General features: G+C 38.0%; 2 protein-coding genes across 6 annotated transcripts; both read left to right on the plus strand.

Moving 5' to 3' along the window:
- The first annotated feature begins 7983 nt into the window (after nucleotides 1-7983).
- On the plus strand, nucleotides 7984-13860 carry paplnb (papilin b, proteoglycan-like sulfated glycoprotein). Of its 5 annotated transcripts, none has more exons than XM_025898573.1 (13): nucleotides 7984-8126; nucleotides 8356-8435; nucleotides 8779-8888; nucleotides 9082-9142; nucleotides 9231-9333; nucleotides 9415-9545; nucleotides 9984-10304; nucleotides 10644-10820; nucleotides 10900-11050; nucleotides 11144-11224; nucleotides 12475-12631; nucleotides 12760-12835; nucleotides 13216-13860. In XM_025898573.1, the coding sequence occupies exons 2-13, from the start codon at nucleotides 8379-8381 to the stop codon at nucleotides 13495-13497; spliced, it is 1707 nt and encodes a 568-aa protein (XP_025754358.1). In that variant the 5' UTR covers nucleotides 7984-8126; nucleotides 8356-8378; the 3' UTR covers nucleotides 13498-13860. The 5 variants fall into 5 exon arrangements, with proteins under 5 accessions (XP_025754358.1, XP_025754357.1, XP_025754359.1 ...); XM_025898572.1 differs by having other exon boundaries at nucleotides 7987-8126; nucleotides 8353-8435; XM_025898574.1 differs by having other exon boundaries at nucleotides 7987-8126; nucleotides 8353-8435; nucleotides 13219-13860.
- A 624-nt stretch (nucleotides 13861-14484) lies between these two features.
- erh (ERH mRNA splicing and mitosis factor) lies at nucleotides 14485-18116 on the plus strand. The gene is made up of 4 exons (XM_003458238.2): nucleotides 14485-14655; nucleotides 15097-15184; nucleotides 16516-16636; nucleotides 16734-18116. The coding sequence occupies exons 1-4, from the start codon at nucleotides 14653-14655 to the stop codon at nucleotides 16840-16842; spliced, it is 321 nt and encodes a 106-aa protein (XP_003458286.1). The 5' UTR covers nucleotides 14485-14652; the 3' UTR covers nucleotides 16843-18116.
- Nucleotides 18117-18138: the final 22 nt, after the last annotated feature.

An 18138-nucleotide genomic window follows, 5' to 3' on the forward strand; every position in this document is an offset into this window, starting at 1 on the left:
AAAGAATTTAGATTGTCTAAACTTTCCATGAACCCTCCCCCACTTTTGTTTATCACTGAATAATCTTGTAAAAATTAGACCATCTTAGGGCTTTAATTTCATGTAAATATCTCTCATCCTGCCCTCTTTGGTGCTTGGATGAAATGTGGTTTCACTTTAGGGGCAGGGGTTCCTTAAAAAGCCAAATTCCCACATGCTTCTATTTGTTTTTACTGCTAGCCAAATGTTTTACTTCACTGGAAAGAGAAAATAATGTCTGGTGAGTGTTCCTGCAATGTGTGGGCATGTGTGGAAGCACATGTGTATGAGTGTATACTGAGGTGAAACTGCACGCCCGAGAATGTGGAAGAAATACAAAACAATTAAAGCTCTGTTAAGAGAGTGCAGTGCTGGCAGGCATCTCATATCAGGTGCAGCAGAGACCCAACAATGGAATGCTCTGGGGTGGTGAGCAGATCGATGTCAGACGTCTCACTTGTCATGAAAAAGACCCAAATGCTTCACTCGATGGACAGTCTGGACACATTAGCCATTCAAAATGGACACAAGTCATGAGAAGGTCAACTTGATGCCTTCAACCTTAAATGAAATCCCTGCAATTTCCCTGCAAAGTCTTTGATGAGAATCATTACTGTTTGCTCTGATGTTTTCTGGCCTGGTTCACTGATCAGGTCACACAGTAAGAGACAGTTTTATCATTTCTATTTATGGTAAAGCCTCCAACTAGCAGAGCTATAGTCTTTAAACCAAATCTTCTTTTCAACAATGGCATCATCTCAAAGCACATTACTTTTCAGTTTCAACATTTGCCAAAAGTAGCAGAAGTCACACATTTTCATCATCTGGGCCTTTTGTTTTAGGCAAATAGGGAGGGAAATATTTAAAGCTTCCCATTCCAGGGAACATTTTGTAACAATCAGGTTTCTGAGCAGTATCCAGCAGACTTCACATTGTTTCTCTAAGGGGGAGAAAAAAAATCTCTGGCATCATATGAAAGCGGGGGAGGCCTGATTGGAACATTAGCTATTCATGCACTTGTATTTCCCTGGGGGGACGGGATCGGGAATCCCACCCATTTACCGGAAAACGAGACCGTCTCAAGGAAACTGATCCCGATCTGATGGATCTGGGTGGAGCTCTGTTAAGCTGTTTTTTGTTTCACTTTTAGACCAAATCTCTTTCACAATGTAATAATCTAAAAAAAAAAGTGCTTCTTTCTTTATAAGATATTTAGCTGAAACTCCTTTACAGAGTTGACTGACAGTTGGAAGAAATCTTAAAATGAAAATTTGAATTAAAAGAGAGAAAAAAGTTCAAATCCAGTTCTTTTCCCTTCTTGATTAGGGGTTTTTAGTGTATTTTTTAATGATCATTTCCATCTACAAAAACCTAATCAACCAGCCAATACATTAAACAGTCTGTAAAGACTAAGACAAAGCATATATTTAGTATTTATTCTGTTTCTATCTCACACATCAAGCAAGCACAGAGTAAAATGAACATTCATTCAGGGTTGGGCTCTGGATGTACCTCTGCTCTCTTTTTAGTACTGGGCACGTTTGTATGCATACAATGAGGTAATCAGGGGATTTACTGTATCCTTTTTCAGTTGCTTGCTTGTGAGTTGTTCATCATTCAGTTTTGTAGTCAATAACTGAAAAGCATGCTCAGGTGACCCACTTGTCATTGAAGAATATACCATTTCTTTGCCTTGAGAAACTCCTGCTTTTGCGGTATGCTTTGGATTGTTATCCACTTGCAATGTGAAGTGTTGTGTTCTGTTTTGTAGCATTTAGCTGAATGTGAGCAGAGACTATAGCTCTGTACATGTCACAATTCATCGTTCCAACTTCAGCAGTCACATCATCAACAGCTGTTTTAACCTCTTTGCAGACCTATTTCCATTCATGAAGCCTTCTCTAGACTGTAAACTATGATATGTCTACCTCCTATAAAGCATTCTTAATTTGTTGTGAAGCAGTTTTCCTTAACCATGGAAATAATTCTGTCATCATCCACGTCTGTGGTCTTTCAGTCTTTCAGTCCTTCTGGTGTTGCTGAGCAGACCACTTCTTTTTAAGAATGTAGAAGATTGCTGATTTGGCCACTCCTGAATCTTCCAATGAATAGCCACGAAGTTCAATATTTGGAATCACCTCCATTTCTTTTATCTGCCTAATTTGTCATGGAATAATGAGAGAAATTGCCCCTTTTGCCATGAATGGTCTAATTACATGTTAGCCTCTGAAAAATGGGTTCTATGCCTAAAAATGGCCATATATTTCTGGCCCATTTACACCAATGAGTTGCCATAAATAGTGTAGGAATTCTGTGTGTCAAAGACCCTGGACCCTCAAAGGCCCTAAGGACCGAAGGCATGCGCGAGCCACTGCCTCATAACTTTCCTGTTTCTTCAGTGACAAAGAGCCTATTTATGCCTGCATTTTGAGAATAAATCACAGTTGGGAAACACTGCCATGAAACTTTTTCTTCCTTTATGAGCAGTGATGATAGCGGCCTCTCTGAAGGCATTTGCAGACAAATCCAGAGTTTGTGTTCAGATTGTTTGTGCAAATCCAAGACAGTGAGAGATAAGGACAGAGACAGAACGGCTGAGACAAATGTGCGTCCAGATAATCCACGTAAATTGTTTTACCTAGACTGAATACTAGACAGATAGACGAATGAAGAAGGTGCCAGAAAGTCCCAAGGTTTTGAAAACTGATATTATCACCACCACCTTACTTGATAAACCTCAGCCACCTAATGCTAAAAGTAAACAAAATCAGCCTTCAGGAATTTCCCCTTTCACATAAACTTATTATTCAGACCAGATCAAATCCACTTCTTTGTTTCTTCCTCTTTAATTTTTTGTTTTTAAATTATTTTTTTTTTGCAGTTTCTTTGTGGTTTATTTGCAGTTAGCGCACTACCAATCAGTTAACATAAGCCACATACAAATGCTATGTTAATTGATACATTTATTTACTATTGTAAAGAGGGGTTCAGCCACGGTCAGACATCTGAAGGGTCAGGGGGTTGTTGCAAGTATGTTTCTGTTAAACCTCCAAGAGTGAATCTATTTTCTGAGGCACCTCTGACACTCATCTAGACCTCAACAATGCCCCCTTTCTTCTGTCTGCCTCACGCTTGGCTGGCCTCTCTGAATACGACCCAGGGTGAAATAATCCATACTCCTGATCCCCCACACAGCACTTACATAAAGAGCGCCCACCTAACCACACATGCAAAGCTACACATTTTAGTCCTTAAATGTTTTTAGGAGCTCATTGAAACAAATGCACAACCTCGTATAGAGTTGGCAGCCACCTCCAAGTTTAAGCCGCTGCAAACTATAAATGAGAATTCACATTCACAAAGGACAATAAATAAAGCACGCGTAAAAAAAGAGTTGGTGCACATAAAAGATACAGGAAAAGTGTATCTCAACCTCCCTTTCTTCCACAGAAGTGTATGGAAACTTAGCTAAAAGCGCCATCATGTGGAAACGTTTGGAAGTACACTGACTTTACATTCAACTCTTTCAGCATTACATTTAAATTTGTGAAAACACTAAACACACACACACACACACACACACACACACACAGCATAGTATCTAGTTTCTTTGGATTATTGTAAAGTAAAAAAATAAATAAATAAAGGCGAGGGTGCATTGGCGCACGTAGCATGGCTATTGTACACATCTGTGATGTTTCATTCAGATGACATTGCCAAGCCACTTTCTGCATGCATTACATTTTTATGGCTCCATAGTAAGGATCCGGGTGCTTTGGAGCATTATATGAAATGCCAAAGGAGACCTGGAACTCCTGAGCAGCTGAAATCTTACACCAAGCAAGAATGAGGAAACATGTTACTGTGAAAAATACAGCTTAGTATTTAGCATTTACACTTACAGAAGGGTTTCAACATTTCATATGCTGTCCCATTTTAAATATACTGATCACCGGAATTTGAAATCATTGCATTAAATTTCCACAAACCATTATGATTTTACAATGTCCCAGCATGTTTTTGAAAATGTGGTTGTGAATGAAGAAATAAACTAAAGTAAACTGGAACATGTTCATCATGATGTTGCCTCTGAAAAGTAAAAGGTATCTCTCCTTTACAACTAAATGTTCTGTGTTGATAACGTACAGCAGGGTTTAGCCCAAAATAGAACCATTAAGGGCATCATGACACAGAGGGAGTGAGTTAGGAGGAGGGCAGACCTGCTGCACTCTGGCTGGGATCCATACTTAACACATAATCTATAATATCTTTAGTCTGCATGTTGACACATTCCGGATAAGCTCAGTAAATAACCACAGAGACAAGTAAGACTTCATTTTCTTGTATTTCGCTGGGAAATTTTAAAAGTTTATTGATATGTTTTGTTGAATACTATAATGAATACTTTGGTTGATTTTTGTTTTATTGTTCGGTTTTTGTCTGTTTGTGTCTCTTTATGCTTTAGTGAAGAACTAATGAGGGTCTTTTTCCTCCTGATCTGTCATACCAGTATTTTTTGTGAGCTTTTGCTTTGAAAAATTAAATCTGCACCCTCATAAATACGAAGCAATATATTTTTTAGTAAAATGCAACTCAAATATTCAAATACATGAAACTAAAGGTTTATTTATTAAAATAATTGATCATTAAGGCAACTGTACTTGGCATAAACTGTATGTATACAAGTGAATTTAATTTGACTAGATTCCATTAAATGTAACATTTTATATTGTACTTATGCAACAAAATTACACAAGTACATAAAATTTACATGTAATGTAATTGCTTAAAGTCTTACACACACACACACACACACACACACACATATATATATACATATATATGTTTATTTTATAACAAGACAACTGCTGTCTTTGTTGTCTAGGTAATGTGTCCTGAACCGATTCATTAATAATTCATTGCTTTTCTTTTGAAACTTACACCCTTGTATTTTACACCACTCTCAGAATAAGGGTATCCCCTTGACATTGGCCTCCATCGAGCAAGTTGTCATGTTTTGATAAGAGACCGAGGGTGGTGAGGTCATCATCTAGACTCCTTATCTTTACAGCCATTTAAAGGGTAGGAACCTTTGGTGGCTCTTTAACACATTTTTGAATATGTGGATTTCGTCACTGTTTTAATGCGTTTAACTTTTTATTTCTTTAAAGACTTTAAAATTGATTGAGTGTATATTTTAAAAATCGAATCTTTTTCTAAAAATTAAAAATAGGAAAGAATACTTGTTGTTTGTTTGTTTTACAGCACTAATTGAATATAAAAATATTTTCGTATCCAAAGTCTTATTATTACTTTCCTTGTGTTTTCACCTGTCTCAATACTTTTCCCTCCCTTTTCTATGTAGCCCTTGTGTTTTCCCGTTCTTGTTTATTGCCAGCATTCTTTGGATCTTCTCTGACGTTTGCGCCAGAAAACTCAGGGAAGATGATTATACACTGTTTTATTTTAGGCTGTTTATTTTTGGGATAACCAACGTAAAAGAATAGTGTCGATGTCTTTGGTCCAGGCTGTGAAACGATCACGTTACACTTTTAGAGAGGTCCCAAAAATACATTGCATTGATAGCACGTCGGTGCATTGGTGCATACTGTTGGCCTGCTCATCTGTAATGTTTCCATTACTACTGAACAATATGCAGTTTTTAGAGTAACTGCTGGCATTTGCCTGTAATTCCTTAATGTAAAAATAATGGGCCAAGCCACATTCTGCATTTATCCAAATGGCATGTGGCATTTCAAACTGACCTGTAGTAGTACAGCTGCATGTGTTCACAATAGTTTGGCTTATAATGTGCATATGACTGTGTGCATGTGCGTCAAGGCAGAGGACGAGGTTAATCCATCTGCTCAGACAGCCGAAGGAGTGAATAGTCTCAGTTTGGGAGGAGGGAAGAAACACATAATCTCATGTCCCGCCTGTCCCTCATCTAAGCCGGCAGTAGTTTGGGCTAAGGAGTGTGGGTGTGGGTGGAGTAGGGGGTTATAGCTTGGTATAGCCATGCCAGTGAAGGGGCACTTGGATACACATACAAACACATACAACTATGCACACATACACCCAGGGCCGCCTCCAGAATTTTTTCATAGGGGTGGCCATATAGGAGTCTCTAAAAATATTGGGGTGGCACACCAAAAACAGCATTTCCAGTTTTATTATACTGCTGTCAAATATTAGTTACTTGAAAAATATAGCAAAAAACAGAGAAAGAAAAGAATGATATGCCTAGTTAATGATAGATAGAAATGCATTTTTCACTCCCTGCGAAGAGCTTAGATCTGCATCTTTGACATTTCTCACCCAAACTGAATAATTTTTGCAGTTGAACCTATCACAGCCATTGGCTACAGCTAAATGCTTCCCTTTTCTTCCAGAAAACTGCTATACTGAAGACTGACTTGAGTATCAGGTGATTGAAAGTTGCTACAACACGAGGATGGAGACAGAACCAAATCCAGAAGAAGGAGCCAGCGCTCCAGACAATTCCAAGGAAGAAGGAAGTCTGGACACATCAGGGTTTGAAACAACTGCTGAGCGTCTGGAGGAGCTGATAAAAAGCATGGAGCTGATGCTTTTGGACGTGGAGCAGTTGAGGACCACCTGCAGCGAACAGGCTTCTGAGCTGATGCATGCAGCAACGGACCTCAGGAAGCAGCAAGAGGACCTTAAAGAGAGCTACTCCGAGCTGTCCCGAGAAATACAGGAAATCGTGGAATCAATGGACAACCTGTTCAGCACCAAGAGTGCCTTTGAACCTCAAGAGAAGCAAACACAGAAGCTGAACCAGCAGCTTTGAGGGACAAAAAGTGACTGGCAGATTTTGCTTCTCTTTGTGGAGTGTTTGGGATTGGGGTTTTGAGTTTGCATGCTTACATTTTGAATGGATGGGTTGGTGATGGGGTGAGATGCTGAAGTTTGACGTTGCTGAATTGTAGTTTCTTCTCTTTGTGAAGATTTCTGTCACTGATTGCCAAGTCTAGCAACCACAGTTACAAATATTCTGATTTTTTTTCTTATTTTTATAATATAACATTACTGACTTAATGTAGTAATAAAATAATAGTTTCATTTAAACATTAACAATATGAACCCAACAAAGGCACACTTTATTGCCTTTCTTTTTTGTTTGATTGCCATGTAGACACTATAACTTAAAGCTACCTATAACAAGAGACTATAACTTAAAGCCTATGCTGGCATTTAACTAAAGATTTACTATCAAACTTGCTGTCATTATTTCCCCCCCTATATGATATACTATTATATACTCACATTCTGTTTTGATTATATAGTTTACTCTCGTCAGCCTGAACGGCTCCTCTAGTATTGCAGCTTATTGGCACAGGAATGTTGATGTTCACTGATTCCCGGTGTTCCTTGTCCTCCATGCTATGTTCACATCCAGGCCATGCTTCACTGTGGTTTCTTGCTAAAATAAAACTAAATAGAGCTTTAAACCTATGTTTACCTCCCACTAGCTCCCCTGTTGTGATTTACTCGTCTGTATTTAGTGGTTACAGGATGTGTGAAGGAGACAATCAGTGGTGAGACACTTCAGAAAAAGCAATCAATGGAAAATTCTCTTTCACACTGGATCACGTTTTAGTGCGCTTCACAAATAATACAACTTTAAGATATGCAAGTTGCAGAAACATATTTAAATTGCATGTGATGGCATACGTAGCCTTCTTTATATTATGTAATGGACCAAACTTTGATGATGTTCCATTTCTGCATGAATCTATACATTACATATACATTTACATAATTTCTGTACCTTAAAAATAAATGTGTGAATAAAAAGACTTGATGTAAATTAACAACATGAGTCTCAGTACGTGGGAGTTCTAACTTCAGACATCCTGCTCCAGCAAGAAACATATTTACGATCAAAACAGAACAAAAAAATAGAAAACCAGTGTTTCTCTTTGTGGTTGAAATCTGACACTTTATGGGCTGTGGTGTCAGTAAGCAGTGAGAGGGTGATGGAAGAAGAAGAAGAAATGCTGGGTGTCATTGCCTGCCGTCACTGCTGAAGTGCACATCCCACCGTGCAGCTGGTCAAGAAGCTGGGAATTCACTTCAATCGGGTAATTCAGTAATAAGATTTTACATGTTTTATTTATTATCCAATTTTTCATTTGTATTTGCATGGAATAGATGCTTGTTAAGACTTTAGCAGGGGTCCTGAGGGACTCAGGTTTCATCTGATGCACATTAATCTGTTAATGGATGAATGAACTGTACGCACATCATTTGTGTTAAATGGGAATTCTTGCACTGTAAGTTGTGTTACTTAATTGCTTTCCTCATCAGTAGTTCAGCAGTGGCTTCAGGTGAACATGAACATCCTGCAAGTCCTGGGACTCCTACAGCTGCTGGCTGTACCTGCTTTTACAGTAAGTTTTTTTGTTAACAATATTAATAGTATTGTATTATTACAGATTCATATCAACAGTACCTTATGAGTCGATGACACAGGAAAATATTCCTTTGATCTCTTAAATTATTTATTTTCTGATGTGCAAGCATGATTAGTTGTGTGACAGAACAGGTTTGTAAAAATGTTGTGTAATGTATAAGTGATAGTTTGTGGCTAATTTTTTTTTTTTTTTTTTTTTTTTTTTTGGTGCGTCTTGTGTGCTTTTAGTGTGAGTTAGGGATTTCTGTCGGGTCCTGATCTCCCATGTGAGAGCACAACATGTTCCAGAGCCTGACTTTGAGTTTCTCTTCTTTGTTTAGCTGACACGTTCGACCCACGACTACTGGGGTGAGTTTGGAGCCTATGGATCCTGCAGCCGCAGCTGTGGCACAGGAGTGGCAGTGAGAACCAGGAAATGTATTACTTCAAGGTAGGGCAAAGAAATGCATGGAGTAAACAGCCTCATATTCATATTCATTGCTACTGTGTTTTGAATATATGAACTTAAGGTAATTTTGTATTCATTTGTAATATTACAAAAGACTCTTCTTATATCTTTTTTAATTTGTGTCTTTTTTAACACTTGAGTGTGCCAATGCCATTTGTTTCATTTCCTTCTGCAGGTCAGATGGTGGACATAACTGCATAGGATCCTCCAAATCATTCCGCACCTGCAATACACATGTAATTTTCCTTTAAACCCATTTAAAATACTTGCACAAAGAAAAAACGGATAGTATCTTGTTTATATGTTTGTTTTCCTGTCATGCAGGAATGCCCGGTGAGCTCGAGGGATTTCAGGGAGGAGCAGTGCTCCCAGTTTGACAGAATGGACTTTAATGGAAAACGCTACACGTGGTTGCCTCATTATGGAGGTACATGTACAATATGTACAACAATATTACATAAATTTGAGTGTTATTAACTCAGGTTTGTGACTCCCTTACCTTTTGTAGCAGCTAATCCATGTGAGCTCAACTGTGTCCCGAGAGGAGAGGATTTCTTTTACCGACACAGAACTGCAGTGGTAGATGGGACCCCGTGCTATATGGGCCGCAGTGATATCTGTGTGGATGGCGTCTGCAGGGTGAGATTTGGAGCTGCAGATTAGAACTATGCATGTAACTCTTACTTAGTTTGAATATTTGGGTTTCAATGTACCAAATGATCCAAGAGCAGGGTCTTATAAAAATGAATCTAAATAAGGTCAAAAGATCATCTTTATATTTTTTACTTTTAAAGATGCAGATCATTCAAAGCAAAAAACTAACTCTTGTTTGTCAGCCAGACTTAGAAAAAAAGTTAAAGGCAGAAAAAGAATACATGAGATATTTCTATTATTATCCTTAAAGTGGAAACTAGGCTCCTGTCTTTGAGGGTGGATGCAGTCTTTTGGTTTTCTTTTAGTAATAGAGAATTTTACTCTCCTAAAAGGGAATTTATAGGTCTATCTTTTTACTTTTATAATACCTGTTGGTTCTTTTTTTAACAGTTATTTCCAAATAATTTGTCTTTTTTTTTTAAGATACTGACCCGTGGAGAGTTTATGGGCTTGGATGAAGACACTAACTCAGTACACTCCTCTGCTCCGGTTGTTGTTGCTGCTCCTCATCCAAGAGAGACATTCACATATGTCTATAGAGCTAGTGTGTTTGGCGAGTGCTCTGCCTCGTGCAGCGGAGGCATGCAGCATCGTAGTGTGGAGTGTGTAGTTGAGGACCCAGTGAACCCCCGTGTGGTTGACGAGACTTACTGCATTGCCCAGCGCCTGCAACGGCCACCGAGTCAGCAGGCCTGCAACATGCATCCATGTACTGCAGAGTACAGTGTGTCCAGCTTCAGTGTGGTATGTCGCCTAAGGTTAAAAACTATCATATTTGAACTATCCTAATGATATGAAACAGAATGAGAGCAGGATTTATGGTATTTAAGTTGATAGTATTTAAGGTAATATTAATCCGACTATGATTTTCAGATCTGTAAAAACAATAAAACACAGTAGTTATGTCTACTTAGACTATCTTTGCCATTTTAACATTTTTTTTTTTGCTGTAACAGTGTTCACTGATACAACACTTATCTTGGATAGAGTATGACCTTGTTCGTATAGGATTGTTACACTGCTTGTATTTATCAACTCAAATCAGTTAAACATATTAACTAAGTTGTTGCATTTGATGGTCAGTGTTCAGCGACCTGTGGAGAAGGACAGCAGACAAGGGAAGTTGTTTGCGTTGGACCAGGAGGTGAACATCTGCCTGATCATGCATGTAGTGGACTGGTTCGACCTCCTTCTGTCCAGGCCTGCCGCAGACCTGCCTGTTACACACGCATAACCTGGCATATGACAGAGTACGGCCTGGTAAGGGAACAGAAAGCAAAAAAAAAAAGCTTTAAGTGTTATTTTCCTTTCCGCGTTACTATCTTCGTTTATCTCGCAGTGTTCAAGAAGTTGTGGTGGTGGTGTGAGAGAGAGGAGAGTTGCCTGTTTTGACACAGATTTGAACCCCTACCCTGAAGATCGTTGTGGGTTAGCTCACAGACCACATTCTAGGGAGGAATGCAACATGCAGCGCTGCCCTGGGGTGCAAAGTGAGTGACATCTGAATGCAGCAAGTTCTGATCATTTTTACTTTTATTTATTTATTTATTTATTTTATATTGTCAACCTTGTTTCTTTTCCAGCGGTCCCAAGTGTGCAGGACCCAAGGCCAGGTGGAGGCACTATTAGAGGATTTGTGCCCCATATTCCAGAAGAACCTTCAGGTATGAAGAGTGCAATTTGCAGAAATGTTACCATCTTTCTTTGCATGCTTGAGCATGAAATTTCTTTATATGTGGCACTACAATATAAGACCACCCTTGTCTGTAATAGAACCTCATAGTATCATATCATCCCAATAGAGCACTTTTCTCTCAGACTGCAAGCTTGCTTGTAGTTTCTACAGTTTTTAAAAGCAGAATGGGAGGCAGAGCCTTCAGCATTCAGGTCCCTCTCCTGGGGAACCAGGTCCCAGTTTGGATTTGGGGGAAGTTTACTTTTAAGACTAAGCTCAAAATGTTCTTTTTTGATGAAGCTTATAGTTGAGGCTGGATTGGCTGACCCTGAAGCAGATCGTAGCTATACTGCTATAGGGCACAGACTGCTTCAAGAACTTATACAGACTACACACCTCTTTTCATTGCCCACATGTTTACACACCACTGCAGCACCAAATTTTGTCTTCTCTGTCCCGTAGTCTGTATTTAGTCCTGTCTCTATGCTCTTACCCACTATTGCAAAATGGTTCGTCATATGGGGTTGTTTGATTTTTGGGGTTTGCCTTATAGTACAAAGCTCCTTCGGGCATTTTTTCTTGTGATTTGGTACTACTGAATTGAATTGAACTAATCTGAACTGAACTGATATTACAGTGCTGAATAATGAATTAATGAACATTTAGAGCAGAAGTGCATACACAGACACTCACCCACACAGACATAGCAGTGTTTCACAACTCAGAGTGCATTTTATATATGTGAAATCAAAGCCACTGTAAAAAAAATAAATAAAAGTTTGTTAAGTTAAGGCGCAGACAGTAATTTCAGTATTGTAACACAGTTGAGGTTTCTTCACGCAATAAAGATAATGTACGCTTTTGGCATGTTGTAATTGTTGCTGTCTAGACTATGACTGTGCTGCCCTCCCATTGCCTTCTTGTATTTCATAGACAAACAGAAAATTCCAAACTTGTTTAGCCCAATTTCCATCTTAGATAACCGGAGGTAAGCCACAAGCTCAAACACATCCATTTCTTTTTGCTTCTATGAAGCATTTTCTGTATTATAAAAGTTGTTTTAAAAAAAAAATAAAAACAGCAACAACAAACTTTTCATGACTAATCTTTTATTACCTACAAAGAATGACCTGGATGAACCTACACAGACTAATTAAGAAATGTTATTCAAAAGCTTTTAAAATTAGAAAGGAACGCATGCATAGAGGATATTTGACTTCATTTGTTTACTTGCTTTAGTTTCAAGGCCAGCTACAAACACTGTGTATGACCCTTACCCTAATGAGGTGAGACCTCACTGTACGCAGTCGCCTTACGGCTGCTGTCCTGATGGCCGTACCTCTGCCACGGGGCCCAGGAACCAGGGCTGCTCACAAGAAGACTGCGTCCGCACTAGGTAACATGAGTACCTCTAAACAATATTTTACAGAAAATGCAGACGAAAGTGATGTGAAAGTGTCGAGGAATTTTTTTCCCAATTTTCACACTGAAATTTAAAAAAAAGAATCATCGTCTCTGTTTTAGGTATGGCTGTTGTTTGGATGGGGTGACACCGGCTCAAGGATTCGGACAGGCTGGGTGTCCTGAGTACCAGACTGTGGTAGGAATCACATTATTAACTGATTTTATGAGCCAGTCACAGTTAACCTTTCTGAATAATATAACAGCTGTGTATATAAATCTGGTGATGACCTTCACTTAGTAACAAAGTATTTGCCAAGTTTACTAAATTTGAGTGTTCACCAAAAAGATAAGGTCAATTAGAAGCACTACAGGGATAAAATATCATGTGTTTTTAGAGCATTATTCACAATAACAACCATAAGAAAGTATCTTTGTCTCTGCAAAACAATTATATAATCATATATGTAACGCTTAATTTTTCTTTCACCATTTAAAATGTCTAACAATTCCAGTTCTTTTTCTGCAGACCACACTACAAAAATAATGTATATATTGCTTTGTTTTCTCCTATATCAGCAGCACCCATCACCCACTCCTCCATCCACTGGCAATGTGTGCTCCCTGCCTCGTGATGAGGGCCCCTGTGAAACCTGGATGGTCCGGTTCTGCTATAATCCTGCCACTGCCAAGTGTACCGAGTTCTGGTACGGAGGCTGCCAGGGCAATCCCAACAACTTTGTGTCCATGGAGGCATGCCAACGAGAGTGTGGAGGTGTGGAAAGGGTGCCTGTATCCACAACTTCAAGAGAAACTACAAGGAGAGCGACACTCAGGGACCTTCTGAGAGCAAGGCCATAACCACATATGCCACTGATATCTCCAAAAGTGCCCAGTCATGCTCCCGCTTTGAAGAAAATCAAGTGATTTTGGTACACAAATGCAGCCTATAGTGTACACCCCAAATAAAGAAAAAAAAGAAAAGAAAAACTAACCACATTATATATTTCATTTAAACATTTTTACCATCACAAATGTTATAGCTCTTGGCCCTGATTTCACTGTCTTTCAGTTTGTTTTTGTGATCTTCACTATGTCATTGTATGCTTTTTTGCCCTGTAAGTCGGGATTAAAACAAAACTAATTTCTTTGTAATTACTCAAATTGAATCATATATCCAATTAATAAATGTTCAGCTATGGTGTAATTTTGAAAAAAAAAAAATGCTTTATTTGCATCTTCATTTCTTGTCGGACATCATTACTGACATGTCAATACACAAGCAGGATAATAGTAAAAGCTACTCTGAGGTGCTCCCAAGTTCACAAGGGGTCACCACAACAGCTAGCTCCAAATGTATGCTGGATGTCTTTCCTGATGCAAACCTGAAGAGATTTGTGTGTCCTCTCAGTGATGAATGAGAGATCTTTCTATGTTATGTGAATGGGTAAACAGCTACACTATAATTGCTACAATTTAGATTTACATTTTTTTACACATGAAATAATTAGCAAGTGAGCTCACAAACTCATTAGGAAGGTAATTTATTAATTTATTTCCCACAAACTTCTGTACAACCAGAAGTCTTTTATGCAGGAGACTTGCAGGGGCTGACAAAGCACTCGGCCCCTGCTGGCCATTAAAAAGTAAGGCACCTTTAGATCGCTTCTCTGCTGACTACACTTTTCAACCTGGATCTATTTTTTTTTACAATGTCTATGATAATTTAAAAGAGAGAATTTAGAATAAATAATGTGTACCTTCACAAACAAAGTCTACTGAAAAAAACCACCTTTTAATCATTACCGTAGCATTATCGGACTTTTATTTTGAAGCCAAAACTATACTTTGGAGGGACTCAATTTTACAACCGGAAGAGTTCTTTTTCACTTCCCCTAAGTTTTTTTTTTAGACCAAACAGCTAAATCGCACGGGGTACTGAGAAGTTACGCTGAATACGATTTTTTTCAGTTTTGCATAGCCAGTAAATAGCGAGGCTTTGCGTTGAAAACAGAGATGGTAAGTGTGCTTTATTTTACATCTAAAGAGCTAATAATTCTCAGTTTAGGCCACACTAGCTTGTGCTAATCACACACAGCTAAGCTAACAAGCGTCGAGGCTAACGCTTTGCAATTCTTGTTAAACACGCATTTTTGCCCACCGCTTCTGTGTTTCTTATAACTTAATTTCATCATCTAATCAAATTACATATTTTTATTAAAGTGAGATGTGGCTGAAGTAACGTTAGGCTGGATGTTTTGTAAAAGACTGATGAAGTCGGTGGTCTGCAGCTGAATGACCATCCTTACACTGGAGTTGGAAAATGTCTGGGCAGAAGGTTACACAAGTTTCAAAAACTCGCAAAAAAAACCTCTAATTAGCTGCCCGATTAAGGTGATTTGGTTTGACACAGAGAAACTGCGTGGCGGTGTGTATTAAACATTATCAATCATTTTACAGTCGCACACAATTTTGCTTGTCCAACCAACCAAGAGACCAGAGGGCCGCACATACGCTGACTATGAGTCAGTTAATGAATGCATGGAGGGTGAGTCTGTTTAATGTTTTCATTCATAATTCATCTCGCAGTTTTTTTTAATATTTACTTTCGTTGTAACAAGTAGTAGCAGCAGATGTAATTGTATTGTATTCATCATCTATTGTGATTCCTCATTCATTTTAAGGGATATTTTTCTCATAGTAAATACATACAAATGATAGGCCAGTAAATAATAAATTCATCCTAGTACCAAGTATTGTTTGTGTATGGGATTATGTGGTTAAGCCTAATTTGTGAAAAAAACAGACTGATAGTAATCACTTTTTAGTTTCTGGAAAGTAAAAAAGAGAACGTGAGAACGGACATGTTTTTTTTGTTTTTTTTAAATTATGTGACTCTTTAAACTATGGACTCAGGAAACCTGAAATTCATTTTTTTTATGTCAACATCCTACTTGTATAGCACAAAAAACTTGTAAACTTGTGCTTACTATAAAAGTTTAAAAACAACAACAACAAAATGTAATAAAGAATACAAAGGGTTTTAAATCTGTTTTTGAATGTCGTGTGTTTGCGGCTCTACATTAATGGATTTTGAACTGCAGTTAAGCTCTATTGAACAGAGATTAATCAAGGTTCACTTACACAAAGAATAATCATTGGTATCATATTCAGAACTGACTGTGATAAAAATACATGAATTTACTCAAGTTATCCATTACGTAGTAATGGGGTTTACAGATAATAAAGGCATTAAAGGGATATGATAAGTAAGAGGTGTTTACAATTGTGTTGTCTGTCTTGAACTGCAGTATACACTTTTCAGATTAAAACTACCTTATTAATCCCAGAGGAAATGATGTGGTCACAGTTGCTTTAAGACAGTAAGAACAGTAAATAACAAATTAATGTACCAGTTAAATACAGGATGTTTCAAAATGGCTCTAATAAATACAGATCGCTCTGATATATAAATATCCCAGGCTATTACACAAAATAAGTATAGGTGATGTGCCCTCTCATCATTTTAACTTTATTTTCTCTGTAAAGGATGTGACATTAACGGTATGCAGCTATTGCTGTTTGTGCACTTCTTTTTTTTTCCTTTCTTTTTTTAAAAAGCTTTTTTGGCTTTATTTTCATGTTCAAAGTGACGCAAAAGGTTTGTTTGTTTTCAGGGTATAAGTATATCACTTTATTCCCTTTATTAGGCCCTCTTTATTTATCCTGTCTTTCTCTTTCACTGAATACTGTACACCGTAATTCGCTATGAATTACTTTTGTTTTTTGCTGTTTTAGCCTTTTCCTGTGGATTGCATTTTTTTGTTGTTGTTTTTGCTGTTTTGCTTCCATTCAGCATGTCATCTGCCTCTCCCCCAGGTGTTTGCAAAATGTATGAAGAGCATCTCAAGAGGATGAATCCAAACAGTCCCTCCATTACTTATGACATTAGTCAGTTGTTTGACTTTATTGATGACTTGGCAGATCTGAGCTGTCTTGTGTAAGTATAATTAGCTGTCTATGAATTTGAATGCAACACAACATTCCCTTTGGATGCATTGGTCACATTTCAATAAAATATTTTACTTTTTATGCAGATATAGAGCTGACACTCAAACATATCAACCATACAACAAAGACTGGATAAAGGAGAAGATATACGTCCTCTTGCGGCGTCAGGCTCAGCAAGCGGCTAAGTCAGTTTGACAGGGGGGATTCTTTCATATTGTACCAAACATGAGGAAGAGAGATTGGAAAAAATTGGGGGATGTGAAAAAAAATTGGGGATTTTCTTTTTGGAATTGTCATCCTTGGCAGCGTGTGTGTGTGTTTGTAATTTGTAATGCAAAGCCCTTTTCAGACATGGTTCCACCACTGTGCTTAAGCGACGGCACTTTTTTCATTCAGACACGTAAGCTCTTTTCACACGTGCACTGCAGCCTGAAGTCTTTCTTGACATTACCTGAGAGAGGTGCATGTAAGAACACAAAGGTGTGATGCAGTTGGATTGGACATTAAATGGATTTCAGCCTGGAACAAAATTCATGTGATGTGCATAGAAACTTAGTAGTCATATTGTGTCTTTTCTATAGGATATTGCTATCATGCAGCTCCCTCGCCTAAACCACATGGAAGGCTTGCTTTTGTGTTACGTGTGAGAAAGAAAAGTTTACACAATGTCCTGATATGCCTGTTCCAACATTTTAAGTTTGTGTGTGACAACGGCTATACTGGCAAAAGTGTCATTGATCTCGCAGGACATTTGCCATACATGAATTCATTCGTATTCATTACCTTTTGAAAGTAATACATTTAAAAAAACTAATAAGGTTAGTTATTTAATTATGAATCTGACATGTGCCATCAAATGGCTTAAAAGGACTACATGTATGAAAAGGGCTTCTTTCTTTTTTTTCTTTGTAAAGACTGCATTGCCCATTTAACAAAGGGAATGTTTTCACATCATGCTCATTGGCAAAAGAGGCTTGGAAAAAATGGGGTGAAATTGTACATTTTGGGCTTTATACTGAAAAATTGGGTCATGGTTGGGAACCTGCATGTTTATAAGTTGTTACACTATGATGAGAAGAATGGGACTTTGTGGGCTAAGCATGGAGAAATACTCCGCGGGGTAGAAAAACTTTCTTTGTGTGTGTTTTTCAGTTTCCTTAAAAGTTATGTGAATTTTATTTTTTTCCCTATGTACATTTTCCTGGGAGGTTGAATTTCAAGACGTTGTGGACTTTGAAAGCAGCCGTTTTATTTTTGAAGTAGATCAGTGGCTGAAGACTGATGATCACATGACAACCCAGGAGATTTGTTACTATAATTAATGGAAAGTTTTGAGTTTTCATTATGTTTTAAAAGCCTACCATTGTGATATAAAACGTTTTTGTAATCCTGTTGTTTTGCATAACATCTGATTTCAACTCTCCATTTCTGTTTTCTTTTATTGAAACAAAATAAACGATTGTTTCTGACTGGTGTCCACTCATAAATATG

The sequence above is a fragment of the Oreochromis niloticus genome, linkage group LG15 (genome assembly GCF_001858045.2).
Source record: "Oreochromis niloticus isolate F11D_XX linkage group LG15, O_niloticus_UMD_NMBU, whole genome shotgun sequence".
In the NCBI taxonomy this organism is placed as follows: domain Eukaryota; kingdom Metazoa; phylum Chordata; class Actinopteri; order Cichliformes; family Cichlidae; genus Oreochromis; species Oreochromis niloticus.